This window comes from Borostomias antarcticus (assembly GCF_949987555.1).
Source record: "Borostomias antarcticus genome assembly, chromosome: 13".
NCBI classification, from domain to species: domain Eukaryota; kingdom Metazoa; phylum Chordata; class Actinopteri; order Stomiiformes; family Stomiidae; genus Borostomias; species Borostomias antarcticus.
The window spans coordinates 9,227,798-9,251,054 of record NC_140246.1 but is presented as its reverse complement, the minus strand read 5'-3'; the positions used below and the strand labels follow the sequence as shown (position 1 = coordinate 9,251,054).

Below are 23,257 nucleotides of genomic sequence, written 5' to 3'. Positions count from 1 at the left end.
GACTGTCGCTTTTCGTACTGTTCCATTCTGAGCGCTTTCTTGATGCCGCTGGAACGACCATGGCTTCGGCTTCAGACCCCGGTTCCTTCTCCTCCTCCAAGTGTGCTACTAAACACCTGAATCTCACCTACAGGGTTGACTTTGACAGTCACGTCCTCAAAGCGAAGGTCGCGCTCACCATTGAAGTTCTGGAGGATTATTTCGCGTCTTTGGTAACAGTAACGTTATTTATTCAGCTCTCATTCCAGGCGATGAGACAATAATGTCAACGTTAGCTAGCCAGAAATGTTGATATTGATAATTCAGTCGTTCTAATTAAGTCAATCTTACAATTAGCTAACGCTAGCTAATAGTTCGCATACATAGCTACCACACAGTTTCCATTTACTGTAAAGCCGGGAGTGTTAAAATGTAACCATTGCTATCAGATCCGCAGATGGTTCGGCTACCGTTAGCTACATATCACTGCTCTTGCTTGCCTGATCAGTTCACACACGATGACTCTTTGGTGTGATTTTTAAAAGGTCAAAGTAATCAGACAGTTTTTTTTTTTTTTTACACATATAACAGTGGGCTCAGACAGTGACAGCTAGACTCGGACTTTGACAGGTGTTGAGCTGGAACACCAGGCGCGTGGACTTAGGTCGAGGCTGGAGACAGGTGTGTTCTGACAGGCAAAGAACAGGTACTCGGGATCCGGGCCTGTCTGTGGACCAGGTGCCAGAATACCCTGTGTCAGTAAAATGTCCATGTTTTAGCGGGACGTTGGAGGTCAAGCTAGTTAGAATACATTTCTGGCCTATTTTATAACCCAAACTCACTTGTCTGTCTGCCTCACCCTCAAGCCACGCCTGTCTCAAAGAGCTTCTCTCTCCTGATTGGTTCTGGCCTCTCCTTCACACAGACTTTGGACACCAAGGATCTGAAGATCTCCAAGGTAACGGCCAATGGACAGGCAGCAAAGTTTGCTCTGGGACCCAAGCACAGTTACATGGGGACTCCTCTGGAGATCACGTTGCCATTTGAGCTCTCCAGGTAATCCCAGCCCCTGAGTCTCACATTACAGCTGCACTTTAGTGACAAGTCATCTATTTGGCTATCCTATTCATTGTGTGCAACTGTCTCTGTCTGTTTTTCAGGGGGCAGCATGTGATCGTGGAGGTGACCTATGAGACCGCTCCGAGCGCCTCTGCCCTGCAGTGGCTCACCCCAGAACAGACTGCTGGGAAGAAACACCCCTACCTCTTCAGCCAGTGCCAGGTAACCAGACCATGGTCCAAATACTATTTTAAATCATTCCAATTACCGGTACTTCTCTGTTCTCGATTGTTCTTCTCTGGCAGAAACCACTTCTGTGTGTATTTGGAAGAGATTTTTTCAAAACAGTAAATACAACTTTGCACAACTGTAGATTTTTCTTTCTCCCGCCATCTCCTTCTTTCATCCTTTCGAGCATTACCCCGCTTTCTCTCCTCCAACCCCCCCAACCAAATGTGAATCTTGTAAGTGTTTCATGAGGCTGCTGGTATTACCCCCTTTGGACACAACTAACTTTTTACATAAATTGCATTTAGCAGCGTCGGTAGATTTGGTGAAGTACCGTTTTGCCCTGTCCACCACTATGCCTACTTTCTCAAGTGGCCTACTAGAGAGAGGCAAACAATAACAATGTGACGTCATCGCCTGTCAGCAGCAGCTTTGTCATGATTAGGCGACGGATGCCAGCTGCGTTGGCTGATTTATGAAATGAACGCGGCTTCATAGATTTATGAAACAAACGCGTTAAATACCGATAGCAGCACTGTTTGTCCCTGAGCTTATTGTTGATATTTCGGTACTGACCCAATGACGTACCGGTACCAAAAGAATACCGGTTCCCAATACCCATCCCTACCTCCACCCCCCCCACCCATCCCTACCTCCATCCCCCACCCACCCCCCCCTTTCTCTCCCTCTCTCTCCTGTATAACCTTGTGTTCAAAGGTGGGTGGGTTCATCTGATAAGCTTTTTAAAAGGACCTTGATCATTGGCTCCCTTATTGCTGATCTTGCTATTAACGGACCTTTGTGATCTTGCTATTAACGGACCTTTGTACGGTTGTAGTTGGTGGTGGAGTTTCCCACATCCTACAGTAGCATTAATCCCCTTTGGTGAAGTGTTTTGGGATGAGACCTAACTGTAGTGATGATGATGATGATGATAGAGCCCCGCCTCTCTCTGTCCTCTCCAGGCCAACCACTGCAGGAGTATGGTCCCCTGTCAGGACAGCCCCTCTGTGAAGCACACCTACTATGCCCAGGTAACACACTCCTACTACGCCCAGGTAACACACACCTAATACGCCCAGATAACACACACCTAGTATGTCCAGGTAACACACTCCTACTACGCCCAGGTAACACACACCTACTACGCCCAGGTAACACACACCTACTACGCCCAGGTAACACACACCTACTACGCCCAGGTAACACACACCTACTATGCCCAGGTAACACACACCTACTAAGCCCAGGTAACACACTCCTGCTATGCCCAGGTAACACACTCCTACTACGCCCAGGTAACACACACCTACTACGCCCAGGTTACACACTCCTGCTATGCCCAGGTTACACACTCCTGCTATACCCAGGTAACACATACTGTACACGCACATGCCATCTGTACTGTACTAAGATAAAATGCACACACCTACTCTGGTAAAATGTGTGTGTGTGTGTGTGTGTGTGTGTGTGTGTGTGTGTTTGTACAGGTATCCGTCCCCAAGGAGCTGGTAGCAGTGATGAGTGCTGTACGTGACGGACAGGTCTCTGACCCCCAGGACAGCAGCCGGATCATCTACCGCTTCAGACAGCCGGTCAGTTATCACTCCATCCTTTCTCTCCCTCTCTCTCTCTCCCTCTCTCTCTCCTTCTCTCTCTCTCCCTCTCTCCTTCTCTCCCTCTCTCCCTCTCCCTCTCTCTCTCTCTCTCCCCCTCTCTCCTTCTCTCTCTCTCTCCCTCTCTCTCTCGCTCCTCTCTCCTCCCGCTAATCGTATGTACGGTTATGTCTACCTACCCACGTATCTGTCTGGTCTCATACAGCTGGAATAGGGTTTGTCTTGCCGTGACTGTCCATGGTAAATGGACTGCACTTATATAGCGCTTTTATCCAAAGTGCTATGGCCTCTCATTCACCCATTCACACACACAAGGTACAACTCCGCCAGCTGATGTAACAGTAATGGTGGTGTCATGCCAAATAGTGTCCGGCTGCCAAAATGTGTCCGGGTGATGTAATTGGAATGTCGTTGCTATACCAACGTGACGTGCTAGCATCCCAGACATTTGTTTGCGTGCCACATTTCATGGCTCTGTGCGTGCGCACGTGCATGCGAGCAGGACATGTTTGGTATTGCTGCATTCGTTAGGTCGAGAGCTTTATGCCAGTCCAAACCTGTGGCTATGTGACCTTCCTATGTGAATTTTTCCAAAAAATGCCCAAAAAATGAATGGAGGTGAATGGCCGTCCACGTTTGGACGGCTTGTGGACCCACCCCGTGATTCAGATCCGCTCCAAAATTGAATGGGTTCTACATTGGCCCAAGCTACAGCCCTTCATCGAGTATCATGAAAAGCGGTCTGGTAGTTTTTGCACAAAACTAGTCAAAAAAATGAATGGAGGTGAATGACCGTCCATGTTTGGACGGCTTGTGGACCCTCCCCGTGATTTGGATCCGCTCCAGAATTGAATGGGTTCTGCAGTGAGTTTGCTACACCCTTCCACCGACTCGACTGAAAATTGGTCTGGTAGTTATTGCATGAAACGCCCTGTGATTTAGATCTGCTCCAAAATGTAATGGGTTCTAAGGAAATCATTTTGGTAGCGTAATCCTAGTCCAACAAATGAATGGAGGTGAATGGACAATTTAGGAAATGGCTCGTGGACCAGCCCCATGATTCGGATCTGCTCTAAAATATAATGGGTTCTAAATTGGACTATGCTACAACCCCCCCCCCCCCACCGAGTTGCGTTGAGCTACCGTGCCTGACCTCACATCCTGTTCACTGACCCCTGACCTCTCGCAGGTGCCCATGCCCTCCTACCTCATCGCCATCGTGGTGGGAGCGCTGGAGAGCAGGTACTGTAAACCACACACACACACTCTCCCACCACACACACACTCTCCCAACACACACACACTCTCCCACCACACACACACTCTCCCAACACACACACACACACTCCCAACACACACACACTCTCCCAACACACACACACTCTCCCACCACACACACACACTCCCACCACACACACACTCTCCCAACACACACACACACACACTCCCAACACAGACACACTCTCCAAACACAGACTCACTCTTCCAACACACACGCTCCAACCACAGACACACTCTTCAACCACAGACTCACTCTTCCAACACACACGCTCCAACCACAGACACACTCTTCAACCACAGACACACTCTCCTACTAAATCTGCAGTATCATCTATCATGAATCTCTGTCTCTTTGTAAATTTACTGTATACAGTAGAAACGTTAGTAACAGGTGTTCTGTTCTGTTTTGTTCTTTTCAAGAGAGATCGGGCCCAGGTCTCGTGTGTGGTCAGAGAAGGAGTTTGTGGACAAGGCTGCGTTTGAGTTCTCGGAGGTAAAAACAATTTTTGATCACATCTTTGATGGTGGCTTGCGTGTGTGTGCAGCATCTGACGTGTGTTTGTGCATTTGTGTGTGTGTGTGTGTCAGACTGAGACCATGTTGAAGACGGCGGAGGATCTTGCGGGGCCCTACGTCTGGGGCCAGTATGACATTCTGGTTCTGCCGCCCTCCTTCCCCTACGGTGGCATGGAGAACCCCTGCCTCACCTTCGCAACCCCCACACTGCTGGTCAGGAACCTTGCACACACAGACACACACACATGTGCGCACACAAATGCACACAGACTCAGTTGAATCATATCACGCTGTTAAATTTAAAATCTTATCCTCTAATGTTTGGTAATCTTGTTTTTTCGTTTTGTTTATTTTGCAGGCTGGAGACAAATCCTTGTCTAATGTAAGTACGTGGATTCACTTGTGTCTTCCTGCATGCATGCATGCGCGCGCGTGTGTGTGTGTGTGTGTGTGTGTGTGTGTGTGTGTGTGTGTGTACGTACGTACGTATGTGTGCATGAAAGTGTGTGTACTATATACCATACAGGTGTGTTCACCTGTGTGCCTCTCTTCCTCTTGACAGGTCATAGCCCATGAGATCTCACACAGCTGGACTGGCAACCTGGTGACCAACAAGACCTGGGAACACTTCTGGTAAAACACCAAATACATTTGATCTCTAAACACATCTGGTATAACAGCAAAGACATGTTATCTCTATTGCTAAACAATCGATTCGCTTACTGGATCTTCTCATATTAGGGTATCTTGGATGAAACCACAAACCCTCCCTCGGTCGATGGTCTCACATTGTATGGTCTTTGTTTTCTGGTGGCTGTGCCGTCTGATTGGCCGGCAGGCTCAACGAGGGTCACACGGTGTATCTGGAGAGGATGATTGGCAGGTGCATGGAGAGTGAGCAGTTCAGGCAGTTCAAAGCCATGGGTGGCTGGAAGGACCTGCAGGAATCGGTAAGGGACCACACACACACACACACACACACACACACAAGCACACACACACACACACGTACTGTTACGCGCACACACACACGCACAGACAGAGCAGGTCGGGTCCAAAATATTGATGCGTCTTACGGGTACAGGTCGGGTCTGTAAGCACATCTCAAATTGATTTACCAGTATGGCCTATGAGGACCCGATTGTCTTTTTTTTTTCATATTGAATTCTTAAATCTCCGGTTTTAAAATAAGACATTTAAACTACTGGTAACACGGCAACGATGTTTCGTTGTGAAAACAGGATTTCCTGATTTCTGCAGATTTTTTTACCTTTTGAAAAAGGCTTGCCTACTGTCAAATCTGATGGAGTTGCAAGCTAGAAGCCATCCAAAGCGCATTGATAATGAAGGAAATTCAGGTTGAGCAGTTTTCCAAGGAGAGAGTATCAGGCGAGTGATATGAGAATTGTTTTACGAAGTCTTGCTGATTATAGCCCATAATTATTTCAATAAGCAAAATATTACATACATTTGAAACAAATAAACTACTTATTGTGGAATTACACTTGTATTAAATCAATGGCTACATTATCGCTCTTTTGCTATAGCTGTTTGGTGCATTCTGCCCTTGGAATCTCTGCACACACACACATGCACAACACATACACATATGTAATTCACACACACACACACACACACTGTAATACACACACATCACACACACTCTTACTGTAACGCACACACATATGACACACATACATCTCTCACACACACAGACGCACACTGGAATGCAAAACTGTCGTTGTGTGTATGCCGACCCTGTGTGGTCTCCCCCAGGTGAAAACGTTCGGCGCCAACAACCCTCTGACCAACCTGGTGCCTGACCTGACGGAGACGGACCCCGACGACGCCTTCTCCTCCGTGCCCTACGAGAAGGGCTTCGCTCTGCTCTACCACCTGGAGGAGCTCATGGGAGGGCCAGGTGAGCACACACACACACACACACACACACACACACACACACACACTGTCTCTCACTCCATATACAGATATCCATCATGACATCCATGTAGTTTGCTCTGTGCACGTCCTAATCTACTTCATCCATGGCCTCTCTCAGAGGTCTTCATGGGTTTCGTCAAGTCCTACATCCAGCTGTTCGCTTACAGCAGCGTGACCACCGAGGAGTGGAAGACCTACCTCTTCACCTACTTCAAGGACAAGGTAACTAACGACCCAAACCACGCCTTCACACGCTAGCAGCATCTGCTGTGGAAAACCAGCCCGGCGGGTCTCTAGCAATGCTGATTTGAACGCGTCCTCGTCCCTGTCAAACCTGATTTGAGGATGTGGAACGTCTGTCTAGCCGGTGACCCGTGTTCCTCTCCTCCCTCTCAGGTGGACGTTCTGAACAAGGTGGACTGGAACGCCTGGATGCACACCCCCGGCATGCCCCCCGTCAAACCACAGTGAGTCGACCTGGTCACGTTCTACTTGACACTACCTGAACTGACCTCACCCTGTCTGTGTGTAGTGTGTTCGGGCGTTGTGGATGATGTAGGAAAACTGGCGTTTTTGACTGCCAATGGGGATCCTTATAGAAATCAGTAATCTGTATAAAAATCAGTAACCAAAATGCCCTACGTCACGCCCCAAAAGGCCCTACTGTACCTCACACCCCAAAAGGCCCTACCTCACACCCCAACTATCCTACCTCACACCCCAAAATACCCTACTTCACACCCCATAATACACTACCTCACATCCCAAAATACACTATCGCACACCCATCACCCTCACTCCTTGTCACACCTACTGTATCCCACCCCCTGTTCAGCTGTGTTCACCAGCGTGCCCCCTGTCCCCGTCCCCAGGTATGACACCACCCTGGCTGACGCCTGTATCACCCTGTGCCAGAGATGGACCAAGGTAAGGGCCTCATCTTCCACCACCGTCAATACGAGTTAGAGATTTGAAGCAGTGTGTTGAACCCTCCTCCTATCTCTCCCTCGCTCTCTCTCTCCCCCCAGGCCGGAGAGGGGGACCTGGGTGGTTTCAGAGAGGCGGACCTGAAGACTCTCTCCTCCCACCAGCTGGTCGAGTTCCTCTCTCTCCTGCTGCAGGAGGTAAGCATGACGTGTCACTTACCCCGTCACCATGGGAACTTCACATCAGCCGCGTAACAAGTGGCTGAAGGGGGTTGGGCGAGCTGGATTCTGTGCCCAGCGGACCAATGGGAACGTGTTACCTATCCCCCTCCCCCTTGCAGGAGCCCCTCCCCCTGAGCCATGTGAAGAGGATGCAGGAAGTGTACAACTTCAACACCTGCAACAACTCCGAGATCCGCTTCAGGTGAGCCGCCCGATTCCTCTGACGTTACCTTGGAAAGCGTTGTCGTCCATGTCCTGTCCGTCTGCATCACTGTGGTCTGTCGTCCCTCCAGATGGCTGCGCCTGTGTGTGCTGTCCAAGTGGGACGATCAGGTCGCCGAGGCGCTTAAGATGGCGACCGAGCAGGGGAGGATGAAGTTCACGCGGCCTCTCTTCAGGTAACCATGGGCGATGCCATCGGCACGCACCCGTACGCAACCAAGCCAGAGCAACACGGATGTACAGTATCCTCCATTCTTCTTCTTGAACCCCCGCCCCCCCCCCTCCTCTGTCTTTCTCAGAGACGTGTTTAACTTTGAGAAGTTCCGTGGCGAGGCCGTGCGCGTGTTCCTGGCCCACCGGGCGGCCATGCACCCGGTAACGTCCGGCCTGGTGGCCAAAGACCTGAAGCTGGACGCCAAGAGCACCAGCTTCTAACCGGACGTCCGCACTTCCCCGCCTCGATTGGCGACACAAGAAAGCGCTTGTTCAACATCCCTTTATACTGTAACCGTCGGGAGGGCCTCAGATTACACTCATTTGTTTGTGTTTATATGAAAGTATGACAGTATGGATGATCTCTGGACTACGAAGAGACCTTGTGTTTTCCGTGAGAAAAAAACAGAAGCTGGAACGGAGTGTTATGTATGTACAGGGTTTTGTAATTATAATCATGGCATCCTTTTTTCAACGTCATTAATCATACAGTAACTGTAGAAAATGTGTCCTGTTTTTATATAGCATATAACACTAAATATAGTGTTTCACTGACAGACGGGAATAAAAGATGGGATCAAAAAACAAGCCGTCAAATATCTGAATTGTTTAATTAAACAAGAGAAACATACAATTAGAAGGCTGTGAAAATTAGCAGTGTCACATTTTCATCTGTGATATCTGTGCTGTCAGAATAAAGCACAGATATCACTTGAACCCATTGCGTCTGTCGCAGAGTGTAGCGAGGGCGGAGTTCAGGGGGCGCTATTGGTCAACCAGGCTGTGATGTCACAGAGGGAGTAGTACTATCCTCAAACCAGCAGTCTGAGCCGCGTGACACGGTACACCAGAGGAAGCGGTCATAAACGCCACTCGGCGTGCAGTAAAGGGAAGTGACGTCACAAAGGGGGGTATCCTCACGTCTCACTCGCTGCAGTGTCCCGAGGCGTGGCTTTGTGGGGGGGGGGGGTTTGTGTGAGGGGGAGTGAAGTCACAAGGCAGGCTGTGGCTTAAGGGGGGGGGGGGGGTAAAGGAACGGGGTCAGGCGTAGTGCAGGCCCAGCCCCCGGGAGAGCATGACAGCCTCCAGGTCCCTGTTCTGCTGACACTCCTGCAGACGCTGCTCCTCCAGCTGGGCCACCAGGGCGTCCCTCTGCTCCACCACCTCCAACATCTCCCCCAGGATCACACGCTCCTCCTCCAGATCGCCCTCCCCCTTCAGGTGGTCTGGGAGAAAGAGAGAGAGAGAGATGGGGGATACAGAGGAGGAGTTTTTATGGTGACACTAGTGTGTGTGTGTGTGTGCGTAGCCTACCGTCCACCGCCATCCTTTCTCTGAGCTGCTGCTGCAGGCGGCTCTGTCTGTCCTCCAGCTCCAGCTCTCGAGCACTGAGGGAGAGATTGTTACTGTGAGAGAGTCTCGACTAGCGCACACACACACACACACACACACACACAATCAGCCATGGACCGGCCAGAGGGTCAGATACTCACAATATCATGAGCTCCGACTCGTAGCGCACCAGCGTGTTCTTCTGCTGCACCAGCTGAAACCACTGCTGCATCAGAGCCGGGTCATCCTGCCTCCCCATGCCTGGGACAGAGAGAGAGGGGGAGACGGAGGGGGAGACGGAGGGAGGGAGGGAGGGAGGGGGAGACGGAGTGGGAGACGGAGGGAGGGAGGGAGGGGGAGACGGAGGGAGGGAGGGAGTGGGAGACGGAGGGAGGGTGGGAGGGGAGACGGAGGGAGGGTGGGAGGGGAAGACAGAGGGAGGGAGGGAGGGGAAGACAGGGAGGGAGGGAGGGAGGGAGGGAGGGAAGACAGGGAGGGAGGGAGGGAGGGAGGGAGGGAGGGAGGGAGGGAGGAGAAGACAGGGAGAGAGAGGAGGAGACAGAGGGAGAGAGAAAGGGGGAGGCGGAGGGAGAGAGAGAGGAGGAGACAGAGGGAGGGAGGGAGGTGGATAGGGGAGGGAGGGAGGGAGGGAGGGAGGGAGGGAGGGAGGGAGGGAGGGAGGGAGGTGGATAGGGGAGGAAGAGACACGGATGGATGGAGAAGGAGAAATGAATACAGGGAAGAAAGAAAGGAGACAGATGGATAGAGGGAGAGAGAGCGAGAACCAGAAGTTAGAAGAGTAGATTGAAGGGGGGGAGGGGGGTGGGGGTAGACTGTAAAGGGACAGTACGTGTTTCGGCGGGTCTAGTTCAGTACGTACCGCCCAGGAACAGGCCCAGCTCCTCATGATCGTTCGAGTCCCCCCAGTAGTCTAGAGAGAGAGCACATCAGCCATACCGGTAAAGGACGAGGAGAACAGACACACACACACACACGCACACACACAAACACACAAACACTCACACACACACACACTGAGGACGGACGTGCTAGTCAGTGCATCTACCTGCTTCCCCTCGCAAGGCCTTCTCCACAGCCACGCCCCTCTCCTCCAACTGCCTCTGCTTCTCCTCCACCTGCTCCAGCTGCCGCTGAATGATCTGACACACACACACACACGCACATACAAGACGCTTTACACATCACCATCGCACTTTCATTGCCTTGTGTCGTATGTTGAGCCGCTTGTGTTGCACTAACACTCTCAATAATAGCTTGGATGCACACACACACACCCACCCACACCCCTACCTGGGCTCTGTGGAGTCTCTTGAGCTGCTCCTGTTTGGCCTGCTTGCGTGCGGCCATCTGAACACGGCGCGTGATCTTGGCATCCAGCTGCTCCTCCTCGCCGCCCCTCCGGAACAGCGTGTCGGACACGCTCAGGACGGACGGCTCCTTCGCGCCTGCCGCTGGCACGGCCACCACCACCTCCGTGGGACACGACGACTCGCTGCCCGACCCCTTAGTAGTGGGGGCGTCCTCTTTCACCGCACGCCTCTGGAGGGCGATAGAGAGAGCAGGTTACATACACACACACAAAGGTTGGGGGCTGTCAAGTTAAGGTACGCAGTATTGCATTCTGGTTACAGAAACGCACACACGCACACATACGAACGCACACAGACGACCATATAGTGACACACCACTGGCCAGCAAGGCTCTGGGGGTCTAATCATCATCTATAGATGATGACCACGCTACCTTAATGGCATATGCCCTCCTGAAGGCCAGAGCATGAGGCACGTAGGACGCCTTGGAGAGATGAAGCACAAAAACAATCCAAATTGAACAGCGAAGCCGGCGGATGAAGCTACTACTATTACTACATAGTCCCTGGTGCCTACTCCAACTACTGCACTTCTCGGTATAAACAGACACTAACGCAAAAAACTACAGCTATTAATCTGTGACTCCAACTACTGCACTTCTCGGTCTAAACAGACTCTAACGCACAAACTGCAGCTCTTAATCTAAGCTATTGTATAAACTGTTCAGGTCTACGTGTCGGTCTACGTGCCCTTCTACAGCCGAACTAAGACGACAGTCTTCTTCCCCAACTACAGACACAATACCTCCTCGCCCTCTTGGTCCTCCTCGTCTATGGTGTCCTTCTGGAGGTCTGAGGCCAGGTCAAACAGCTCCAGACGCAGCTACAAAACGTTCAACCGACACGTCAACATCCTCTTAAAAACACCAACACAATGCCTGAGACACGGTGAGTTGAGGTACCGTGTGTGTTGCCCTGGGAAAAGTGCAACAAGAGGGGAAATCGAACCACTAACCATTCGTACTAACTAACATTTAACCAAATCAAATCAAACTTTATTTGTATAGCGCATTTGATACACAGATGCAACACAATGCGCTTCACCGAGAGCAATGGGGAGGTGGGCATAGGGCCCACTACATATTCCAGAGGGAAGCAAAAAAACAGTTTTACCTAGGGGCCAGAAAAGTGAGCTATGAAAATTATTCCCTGACCTCTTTCAACGAGACGATCGAGCAAGCTCCTGGAAAATGTTTGACTATTGGCTAAGAACATATACAGAGAAGTAAACATGGGCTTAATACTTCATAAGAGAGACAAGACTAACAGTAACCACTAAGACCAAAGAAGAGGGACTCAAAGAGTTCACATCTTGGGGAGGGATCATCTGGTGGGTAACATCTGGGCAGATGGGGCTACTCATCCACATAAGTCTAATAAAAATCTCTGCTCCATAAAGATCACTGCTTTATGATTTGTTAGAGATACAGCATACTATGTACTGCTGTGCTGAGATACTATGGGAATGGACTGCACTTACAGTATATAGTACTTTTATCCAAAGCGCTTTACAATAAAGGCCTCTCATTCACCCATTCACACCTACTTTCACACACCAATGGCGGCAGCTGTCATGCAAGGTGCTAGCCTGCTCATTGGGAGCAATTTGGGGTTCAGTGTCTTGCCCAAGGACATGTCGTCAGGAGGAGCCGGGATTCGGACCGCCAACCCTGCGATCATTGGACGACCTGCTCTACCTCCTGAGCTACAGCCGCCCCAGTGTTACTGTTACTACTGTTATATCAGTCAGCTGATCTGAGATCAGCCGGCATGCTCTTACGTTGGCTCTGGGGTTCAGCGAGCATCTCTCCATGACCGCTGAGCAGGCCAGATCTGAGTCCTCTGACCAGCTCTGGCTCTGTCCCCTGAAGGGCATGTCTATGCAGAGAGAGAAAGAGAATTAGATCGAGCACAACCATCTATGGGAACACATACACCGTGTAGTGTGTGTACGTGTGTGTGAACGAGTGTGTGCCTGTCTTACCTGTTGCTCTCCTCTCTCTAGCTTTCTTGCTGCCCTGCTCTGCCGGAGCTGCAGCGGCCATCTTGCCTGGAAGGGAAGTCCTGTCCTTCTTCTTCCTCTCCCTCTTATACCCTGAGAAGACGGCCTTCCAGAGGGCCCTGGGGCCGCCCTCCTCTGCGGCCCCCTCAGGACCTCTCTTGCTGGGGGGCCGCGTGTCCCTGTGGGCCTTCAGCTGGGAGAAGATGGACCCCCCCTGGAGCGGGGTAAGCAGCACAGGGGGAAGGGTCTCAGCGAGTCTCAGAGGATCCAGCCCCGCCCCGCTCCTCCCCGGGGGAGGGGCCTCCGAGCCCAGGGGGGCAGTCCCCTCCCAGGTTATAGACAAGGCGGCCCTCTCGATCTCCCTCCTCCTCTCCACCTCCATCTTCCTCTCCTGCCCTCTCTCAGCCCGGGCGCCGTGTCCGCCGACCAGGGTGAGCTGCAGGGGTTTCAGGGGGGACGAGGGGTGCTCCGCTATATCGCCACCGCCGCCAGGGAGCTCGCCGCCGGCTGCCATGGTTGGCGAGGGGGCGGGGCCATGGCCGGGGCTCAATAGCACGGGGAGCTCCGCCGCGACCTCCCGGCGCTCCTTGAGGCGGCGGCCGGTGGGAGGGGGAGGGGTCAGAGGGACGGAGTCGGAGGCAGCGGAGTCACTGTTCACGCCCACTCCCGAGCTACTACTGGGGTCCCGCACCCCCCTCTCCCTCGCTCTCTCCCTCTCCTTTCGTACCTTCCCCTCCTTTCCTGCCTTCCCCCTCTTCTTCCTCTCCTCGGGAGAGCAGCCAGATGTGGAGGAGGAGGAGGAGGAGGAGCCATGCACCGGGATGGGGGTGGAGGAGGATGGGGCGTCGGCGTCGAGGGTATGGGTGGCGAGGGTAATGTCGGGGATACCGGCGGATCTGCGTGTGTCCGGAGCGAGAGCGTCCGGAGTCGTGGAGTCAGGCAGGGCGGGGTCGGCAGCGTGCGCGCTGAGGGGGTCCTCTTCACGGGCGCAGAGCGTTCGGGGGAGCGTGACGTCGTCGCTCGCGGCCAGTGGGTCTGCCTCGGACATACGTGAGAGCGCCGACAAGCCATCCTCTGAGAGAGAAAGAGAGGGAGAGATGGAGTGGAAGAGAGAGAGCGGGAGGGAGAGAGAGAGAGAGAGGGAGGGAGAAAGGTAGGGAGAGAGAGAAACGCGAAAGAGGGAGAGAGTGGCAGAGAGGGAGAGAGAGAGTGAGATTGGGATCTTGTTTATATAATAACAAAATGCACTAAGACACAATTTTGGCCTACAGACAAATAACCATACATTTTATAAATAACCATAGATTTTTGGGTGAGTGTTTGAAGAGTAACAGATGTACAGACCATCCTAATAATATTTTAGGTGAGTGATATACATCACTTGCAAGTACACAATGTCTTCCATGTAGTGCTATGCATTTAACCCTCGTTTGATGTAAGTCAGAAGACAATGCGATTACAAAACAGTAACACAACAGTAAATGTAAATGGTACATACTGTATATGGTTATTCGTCTGTAGGCTTCAATAGATTTCATTTGCAAGGGTATGAGGGATGTGAGATGAGATCACCTTAGGTTAACCCAAGGACGGTGAAAAAAAAAAAAAAAAAGTATTTTGTACTGTATGTGTTATTTTGTATCTAATCAGGGCGATGTTGGAAAAGAGAGCTTGCTGTCAAACATCTTCCCTGAATAAATAAAGTTTCAAATAAAATTAAATTAAATAAAATCAAAAATGAAAAGAAACAGCATGTGTTGATGCTAGTAACAATGTTATTACCATTACCATAATTGAAATGATAGATAAGTGTAGTTAGTTTTCTCTCCTGTAGCGTTGCTACCTGTACCCTCCTCATCCTCCTCTAGGAGGAGCCACAAGCCTGAGTGGCGTTCTGTCTCCCACGGGCAGTACTCCCCTTCTACCAGCAGGGGGAGATACACACCATAACACACACACGCCACAACAGACACACAAGCACACAGCACAACACAGACACGCACCAGCCACAACACATTAGATAAGCAAGTGGAGGAGACAGAGACACAGACCCAGTGGAAAAAAGGAAGAGTAAAGAAGGTGGTAAAGGAGAGAGAAAGAGCACAACACACACAAAATCATCAAACTAACCGTCACTAGATTCAATGTCGTCCTCCGCCTCCTCCTCGTCTTCGTCCACCTCCCCTTCCTCATCCTCCTCTTCCTCTCCTCCGTCGGTCTCTCTCAGGCGTTTGTGCAGTTCCACCGCCTGCCTCCAGGAGGCTCTGGCCAGGTCAGAGCTCACCTCCCGTGGACCCTCCCACTCCACCTCCATTTCAGACTCAGAACTACAGCAGGACAGAGGGCGGTTATTGTGGGCTATGGATAAACACAGACACTGTAACAAATAGTCTTTACAAATGTGTCTACTGAGAGAGAGAGGCAGAGAGAGAGAGAGAGAGAGAGAGAGAGAGAGAGAGAGTGTGAGTGTGTGTGTGTGTGTGTGTGTGTGTGTGTCTGTGTGTGTGTGTGTGTGTGTGTGTGTGTGTGTGTGTGTGTGTGTGCGTGCCTGCATTTGCGTGTGTGTATGCGTGTGTGTGGTTGTGCGTGTGTCTGACCTGGATCCCTCAGTGCTCTTCTCCAGCAGGCTGAGATTGTAATTGGCCAGCGTCTCCTCTGGCACCTCCTCCGGTACCTCCGTCAGCTCCGCCTCCGCCAGGCTCACCTGGTAGTTCTCCAGCTCGATACGCTCCGGCGTGCCGTACAAGCGCTTAGCCTGGACCGCCTCTCTGTCCATCAGAGACGCCACTAAGAACACACACACGCACATACTGTATATACAAGACACATATAGACACACATGGATATAAACACAAGCTGGCACAAGACACAATGGTGACGCCGACCCGGACTGCGAGGAACCTGGGTATTCTCCGCACATATCACATCAGTCACATGCTCCTGCAGATTCATTCTCTACAACATCAGGAGGATTCGCCCTTTCTTCACTGATGAAACGGCGTAGGTGCTCATCCAGGCCCTGGTCATCTCCTGCCTGGACTACTGCAACTCTCACCTTGCTGGAGCCCTGGCGTCAACCATTAAACCCCTGGAACTTGTCCAGAAAGCCGCTGCTCGCCTGGTGTTCAACCACCCCAAGTTCTCCCACACAACTTCCCTTCTCCGTTCCCTACACTGGCTCCCTGTAGCAGCTCGCATCCAGTTTAAAACTCTGGTACTAGCCTTCAGAGCAATGAAAGGAACAGCTCCCAAGGCTCTTCTCTCTTCTCGCACACTGCTGTCAGGACAGCAGACTCGCTGCCCATCTTTCGCTGCAGGCTCAAAACTCATTTCTCAAGAAGTACTACAACGATCCTCCCTCTTAAGCACCACCTTAGATTGCTATTCTTGCACTTTGCCTTCAGCAATAGATTATGCTCTTACAGTAGTCACTTGTTTTAGAAAGGAAATGCACTTGTGAGTTCTGGTAAGTAGTAATACATTGGCTTTTCCTACGTTAAATGCAATTATTGTGGGGCGCCCCAGTAGCACACTGGGTAAGGCGCGGTGGAGCGGGTTCGATTCCCGGCTCGGGTCCTGTGCCGCATGTCCTCCCCTCTCTCTCTCCCACATTTCCTGTCTCTCTACACTGTCCTATATCATTAAAGCCTAACCCTAAACAATATCTTTTAAAAAAAAATGCAATTATTGTAAGTCGCTTTGGATAAAAGTGTCAGCTAAATGACTGTAATGTAATTATTTCAATGTACATAAAAAATGCACCTTATGGAGACTTATTGTACCTGAGGATTTGCGATCAGCTGTTATCACCACGGTTACAGGAGAAGGGCTTTCCATGGAGGGAGGGGTGGGGTGTGAAGTCAGGGAACCCTGGGGAAGAATCACACAGTTTGTCTTTCATATACACAGCCGATCTTTATCTCTTTACACCTGGAGACACACAACCACGTCATGACACAGACAAAACCACGTAGTGAATGACTCGTATGAATACGCACAGTGAGCGTATGAACCGAGCAGCCCTGACCCAGACAAGCACTCCCTACCTGGGAGGTGCGCTGAGACCAGGCCGAACCTGACGGTGAGGAGGGTGTGTGAGGGGCTGGTCTCTTCCTCCGGGTCTCTCCAGACAGTCGGAGGTCATAGTGGCTCTTGCAGTAGAACTTCCCTACCGAATCACACAGAACACAGAAAATGTTAGAAGCACGATGACATACCACGTAGAACACACGGAGCAAAGCAACCAGGGGAGCAAAGCAACCAATGTCACAATGACACAGAATTACAGAGAACTGAGACTGTTATCACACAAGACTAAAAATAAACAGTCCCACAGATCGTGAAGAAACGCCGACCCTCACAGAGCTACATTTCCCAGCTTCCCTGGAGAGAATACTGTAGATGCTACATTCTGAGATTAAAGAGAAATATCTTACAGAAGGATTCCTCCATGGAGAGCAGCTTGGGTGAGCAGGACCACTGGTTAACACACTCACTATACAGGACCAGGCATATATACACACTCTCCCGCCTTGCGATTAGACTCGAATCATGTGACACCTCAGCTCTGATTGGTTGAGAGGTTTGAATCGATATCACAGAAATGTTCTTGTCACCCCAGAGAAAGAGGGGCATGTGAATACAAAAGCATGTGATTGTATCTGCCCCCCCACAAACCTCAAATACCTCCAAACACAGAGCATCTTCACGAGACACACAGTACAACTTCTGTCTGCAACACACACACATGTGTGTGTGCACGCACGCATACACCCACGCACGCACAGACCAAGATAAACAGCCATAGAAAAAACTTATTATATCAACAGACACACTCACACACAGATCTGGTGACACTAGAAGAAAAGGATTGTGATCATGTGGTGTGTCTGCAGTACCACTGCAGGCAAACATGAATTATCAGTGTGAAATCAGAAATGAATGATGATTGATAGGACAGAGTGGGTCTCTGGATATGAGAAACTGCCACTGCAGAGAACAGAGAGGTTCCAGCCAACACAGCTAGAGCAGCTCCATATACAACTGGACCCTGGACCTCCTCACGGTCAGACCACAGGTGGTGAGAACAGGCAGCAACACCTCATCCACACTGAACATCAGCACGGGTGTCCCGCAGGGCTGCTGGCTGAGCCCCAGGCTGTTCTCACTGTACACCCATGACTGCTCAGCCAAGCACAGCAGTAATCCGATCATCAGGTTTGTGGACGACACCACTGTGATAGGCCTGATCTCCCCTACTGATTTAGCTGAATCAGCCCTCCACCAGGAGGTATCAGACTTAGTAACATGGTGTCAAGACAACAATATGACCCCGAACACTAGTAAGACAAAGGAGATGTGGTATCAAATCATGGCTTAAAGAGAAACAACATTGTTCAAACACCTAACAACTTGTAGACAGCTCACACTTGCTCTAGATGTATAGGGATGCACTTGCGAAATAAACTTTTTTTATTCTATTCTACTCTAATATCTTTCTTTGCCTCTATGTCTCTCTGCCTTTTTCGCTCTGTCAGTTTCCGTCTCTGTCTGTCTGCCTCTTTCTCTGTTTCTGTGTCTGTGTTGTTACGACCCAGCTCGTTCCGAGTCGCAACAAAAAGGGAGTCACACGCCCAAAGCAGGATTTTAAGAGAATATTTAATAATTGGCTGTGTAATAACAGTGTCTATGTCCCCGTCTCTGTCTCTCCGTCTCCGTCTCCCTCTCTCTCTCTCTCTCTCTCTCTCTCTCTCTCTCTCTCTCTCTCTCTCTCTCTCTCTCTGCTCTCCTCTCCCCCTCCCCGTCTCACCTGCAGGCCTGTCGAAGGCGTAGGAGGCGAGGCGGAGGGTGGAGCCACAGTAGTCACACAGGAAGCAGCTGCGGTGGAAGAACAGGCCCTCGGCGCTGAGCCTCTCCATCACGTACACGCGCCGGCCGCAGAAGAAACACACGTCACTGCTCCCCCCGCACACCAACGCACACCCCGCCTTGATCTGAGGGAGGGAGGGATTGAGAGAGAGACAGAAGGAGAGAGAGAGATGGGAAGAGAGAGAAAGAGGGAGAGAGACAGGGAGAGAGAGAGAGGGTGATGGAAAGAGATGGACAGAGATAGGGAGAGGGAATGGAGAGAGAAAGAGGGAGGGAGAGAGGTGGAGAGAACGGAGGGAGAGAGAGAAACAGTAGAATGCTGTGTCAGGTGAGTTAGCCTAGAGTTGGGTTTACTCTATTAGAGTTGAGCAATGGCCAAAAGATATGGTTATTATAGTAGCATATAGGCTGAGTGAGGCATGTGGTGTGTTGAAATATGAAATATGTGAAATATAGCTAAATTTAGTTTACCAGTTTAGTCCAGCCTAGCACTAGCATGGGTTATTAAGTTTATTAAGATAAATTTAGCTATAAGTGGAAGGGAGAACATCAGACCCTTACCGGTTCCTTCTTATCAAAAGTGGGTTTGGGTGCCACTGGCTCCTGATACTGGAGCTGATTGACTATTTGCTCAGCCAATGAGCTTACTCCCCCAGTGTACATCTGAATGTATTTCTGTCCAGTCAACCAACAGAGTGGGAGACAGATGAGAGGAGTAAGACAGGACAAGAAACATAAAGTACATAGAAAGACACACACACACACATACTGTACAGTACTGTATATAAACACACGCAAACACACACACACATAAACCAGACACACAAACCAGACATGCGCGCATATACACACACGTGCACACAAAAACACAAATAAAGACAGACAGTCGAATGACATAGAGACAAACACACAGTATCTATTGTTTTGACCATATAGATACAGTAGTATACCACAAGCATGGGACCTGCCCAAAATAAGTAATTCAGTAATTGTTTATTTTACACCAATCCAGTCACATCGATGGCAAAGGGAAGTGTTGTAGAAACAAATTTATTTTTAAATAGTGACCTCATGGACACCAGTTTGCCTACCAGGCTGACTTAGAAGTGGACGACGCCATCATCTACCTGCCACATAGGGCCCACTCCCATCTGGACATGGCTGGTAGAACTGTGGGCATCATGTTATTTGATTTGTCAAGTGCCTTCAACACAATTCAGTCTCCAGTCTTGGGAGACAAGCTACGGTCAATGTGGACGGCCCCTTGTGAACTGGACCTTGTGGACAACAGGCTGGAATAGGCAGGAAATACTGAGGCCATCTACAAAGAAGGGACAGAGCCTACTTCCTGAGGAGGATTAGGTCCTTTGATGTTTGTAGAATAATGCTCAATATGTTATACCAGTCTGTTGTACCAATGAAGAACGAGAAGAATGCTGGTCAAACTATGGGACATCATGGACAATGTCTCCCACCTCCCACACTCAGGTCAGGCAGAGGAGCACCTTCAGCTGCAGACTGATCCTGCCACTTTTTACTATTATTCATTGATCATTCATATGACATACTCCTGACTTGACTTGACCCATACTGTGACTAGTCCCTGGGCCTTCGTCCAACCTGAGATTGTGGAATTTATTGTATAATTTTTAAACATTTTGTACATCTTGCATACCGTATACTGTATATTTTGCCTTCTTGTGTATTTATGTGCCTACTGTGCCTTTTTGTTGTGTGTATTGTTGGTGTGTGTATTGCTGCCCCTTGGGAACAAAGGGATTTCCCCATGGGAATTAATAAAGTTGCCAATCTATGTATTGGCCCGTATTTATCAAGCTTCTTAAAGTGCCATTTTAGTCTTAAGTGCTGAGAATTTCTGAAATTTCCTCCTACTCTCAAATTTAAGTATACTGTAAAAGCACAATATCAAATTTCTTAAGACTAAGAATCACTCTCACTGAGAAGACAGACACGTGCGCGAAACTTCCAGGAGAGGAGGGTTAGGGTTAAAGGCGGTTATTTTATAATATTGCCTTTTATAATATGTGCCCTTTCCTCCACTAACTCCACGAGTTGCAGCGCTTCTTCCTCTCTCCAGTTCACCTTTCTTTTAGAATCCATGGTGTCTGTGATTACATCATTGAATGTAGGCTTTATATACACAAGTCAGTTAACACACCAGTTTCAAATTTGTCATCAGGAAATGGTCGGAACAAATGGGAAACAGCTTGGCTAGTGTTATTTACTAAGTGAATATAATTGTTTATTTAGAAAATTCCTTATTTAACATTCTTTATTCTTTATTGTGTTGAATGTGAATGTATCTTAAGCAGTTTCTCACAATTAATTTAGACATTTCTCTGAGAATACTCTTAGATAAGAAATCCAATTCAGTGATTGGTCCTTTCCTGGGGTTTTCCAAATAAAGTCAAAGGATCCCCTTTGCGGCACAGCAAATGTCGTAAATCAGCTCTGAGACTGATTTAGCCCTACACTTCGCTTAAAGTGAGAGCTAGATGCTTGATAACTAACTTTTAAGCGCAGCTTTAAGCCAAGAATTTTTTACTCCCAAGTCAGTTCTTGGCAGTGATTTTAGGAGTAATTCTGGGAAGTTTGATAAATGTGGGCCCTGGTCACATCCCTCCTGATTCAAAATGGACTTGTCACATGCAACATGCCTGGCGGTCAGTTATAGAAATACATACAGTACTCTGACTAGGCAAGATGCACCATAAAATAATTACATTTCAGTCAGCTACTTTCAATGATAAAGCTGTCATAACACTGTGATTTACAACATTGTCTGGCTCTTCAGCGCTGACCCCAGGGATGAGCCCCGGGGCCCTGGAGACGCTGAATGCAGCCACTGTTGCTCAGGTTATGGTTCAGACAACAGGGTATTGATGACATACTGTAAACCCACCATCCTCAGCTTAACCCTGGTATGCATGAATTATGACAACATCAGTCAGTTTAGGCTCTTTAGGTATGAAAAACAAGATATTTTTTGTTTTCAACTGAATTAATATGTACTTAACAAACTGGGGCGGCTGTAGCTTAGAAGGTAGAGCGGGTTGTCTAATGATCGTAGGGTCGGTAGTTTGAATCCCGGCTCCTGACAACATGTCGAAGTGTCCTTGGGCAAGACACTGAACCCCAAATTGCTCCCAATGAGCAGGCTAGCACCTTGCATGGCAACAAAAGCACTATATAAGTGAAGTCCATTTACCATTTACGAACAAATTAATAAAATGATATATTAGAAAAGGTGCTCAGAGAGCATAGGCCTCCGCCCATGAATGCATTTGTTGGTTGAACTCCTCAGTATACAGTAAATATCACTCGCACCATTGAAGAAGAGTAACCTTTTTGGTGGCGTACTGTAATTGGTAGTGGTTTTTAGGACAGGTGGTCATGTGTGAATGTAACTCAGAGCACCTGGGTATGATGTCAAGTTGCAGGAGGAAGCGATACTGATGAGTGATGCATCGACACCTGTTAGATCAGCATGTGCAGTTGCTGAATGTGTAAGTGAATAAAATAATCAGACAGTGATTCATAGATAAGAAAGCAGCATGGTTTCTGTCCCTGTCTTTTTACCTAGGATATCAGAGTGCATTTAGTAGGGGTAGGGTACACGAAAATCTCAATAATAAATAGATGTTGACACTTTTTTTAATTAAACTATAAACATAATTTAGAAACTTAAAAAAAAAAAAGAAGTATGGGTTATGGTTTAAGGCTTATAGGCTCTATTCACTGGTCCTTAGCTTCATCCCTCCAAACAAATTCAGATCGATAGTCAGCTTTTTCCAAACTGAGACCCCTATAGCATATGATATATATGTAATAGCCGACCACAGGTAGTTTCGTGAGACTATCCTGATTTCGCAAGCTCACATTGTTACTCGCAAATCAGTCTGGATACTCTCAAAAATGACTGATTGGAAAACGATCTCGCCAATCACCGTTGGTTCTGAGGAATTTGTAATACAGCTACGTTGGTTGGGTTTATGACAGTGAGGATGATTAGAACCTTTCAGGTTTTTTTCCAGAGGGTTCATCCCATCACCTGCTAAGTAGTTTTGAAAATGCCATTTTCCAAACAGTTTCCAATAGAGAGTCCAAGAGATAGTTATATAGTTATATATATAGTTAATACTGCGCCCTCTGGCGGTTCATTTAAACATAATTTGAAAATACACAGTACTACATTGTTTGATAGCCTTGTGAGACCATCCTGGGGTCCATTCAAATTCAGCAGACGTTCGTGAACATTTGCAAAGTATTTCAAGCTTTTTTCAGTTACAGTAGCTTTCTGTTCACCACGAATGTTTGCAAACATAAGTGAACGGTCTGGGAAGGTAGGCTAGGTTGATAGTAAAAATATAATATGATATATAAAAATAAACGCTGGACTGAGATAAATGTAATTGTATGATTGACTTTGCGGCGAATTTGA

General features: G+C 49.0%; 2 protein-coding genes across 3 annotated transcripts in view; one reads left to right on the top strand and one right to left on the bottom strand.

The window, feature by feature from the left end:
* The first annotated feature begins 54 nt into the window (after positions 1-54).
* lta4h (leukotriene A4 hydrolase) lies at positions 55-8,751 on the top strand. 2 transcript variants are annotated; one of them, XM_084447864.1, is made up of 19 exons: positions 55-212; positions 905-1,035; positions 1,140-1,260; positions 2,232-2,300; positions 2,757-2,861; positions 4,072-4,124; positions 4,584-4,656; positions 4,752-4,892; positions 5,038-5,061; positions 5,242-5,312; positions 5,518-5,629; positions 6,456-6,600; positions 6,739-6,842; positions 7,017-7,087; positions 7,493-7,547; positions 7,649-7,744; positions 7,888-7,970; positions 8,062-8,166; positions 8,290-8,751. In XM_084447864.1, exons 1-19 carry the CDS (start codon positions 60-62, stop codon positions 8,423-8,425), a joined length of 1,848 nt encoding a protein of 615 aa, XP_084303990.1. In that variant the 5' UTR covers positions 55-59; the 3' UTR covers positions 8,426-8,751. The 2 variants fall into 2 exon arrangements, with proteins under 2 accessions (XP_084303990.1, XP_084303991.1); XM_084447865.1 differs by lacking the exons at positions 55-212; positions 905-1,035; positions 1,140-1,260; positions 2,232-2,300 and adding an exon at positions 2,481-2,492.
* A 493-nt stretch (positions 8,752-9,244) lies between these two features.
* mical3b (microtubule associated monooxygenase, calponin and LIM domain containing 3b) overlaps positions 9,245-23,257 on the bottom strand; it is a gene marked incomplete at both ends in the record, with an annotated part of 21,921 nt that continues 7,908 nt past the window's right edge. Inside the window, 17 exons of the mRNA XM_084447749.1 lie at positions 9,245-9,429; positions 9,518-9,591; positions 9,697-9,796; positions 10,416-10,466; positions 10,602-10,695; positions 10,847-11,095; positions 11,300-11,350; positions 11,671-11,748; positions 12,706-12,803; positions 12,910-13,228; positions 13,355-13,693; positions 15,173-15,254; positions 15,525-15,714; positions 16,710-16,797; positions 16,974-17,095; positions 18,737-18,920; positions 19,357-19,470. Of these exons, the coding sequence (XP_084303875.1) occupies positions 9,245-9,429; positions 9,518-9,591; positions 9,697-9,796; positions 10,416-10,466; positions 10,602-10,695; positions 10,847-11,095; positions 11,300-11,350; positions 11,671-11,748; positions 12,706-12,803; positions 12,910-13,228; positions 13,355-13,693; positions 15,173-15,254; positions 15,525-15,714; positions 16,710-16,797; positions 16,974-17,095; positions 18,737-18,920; positions 19,357-19,470 (2,418 nt within the window). The remainder of the gene's footprint in view (positions 9,430-9,517; positions 9,592-9,696; positions 9,797-10,415; positions 10,467-10,601; positions 10,696-10,846; positions 11,096-11,299; positions 11,351-11,670; positions 11,749-12,705; positions 12,804-12,909; positions 13,229-13,354; positions 13,694-15,172; positions 15,255-15,524; positions 15,715-16,709; positions 16,798-16,973; positions 17,096-18,736; positions 18,921-19,356; positions 19,471-23,257) is intronic.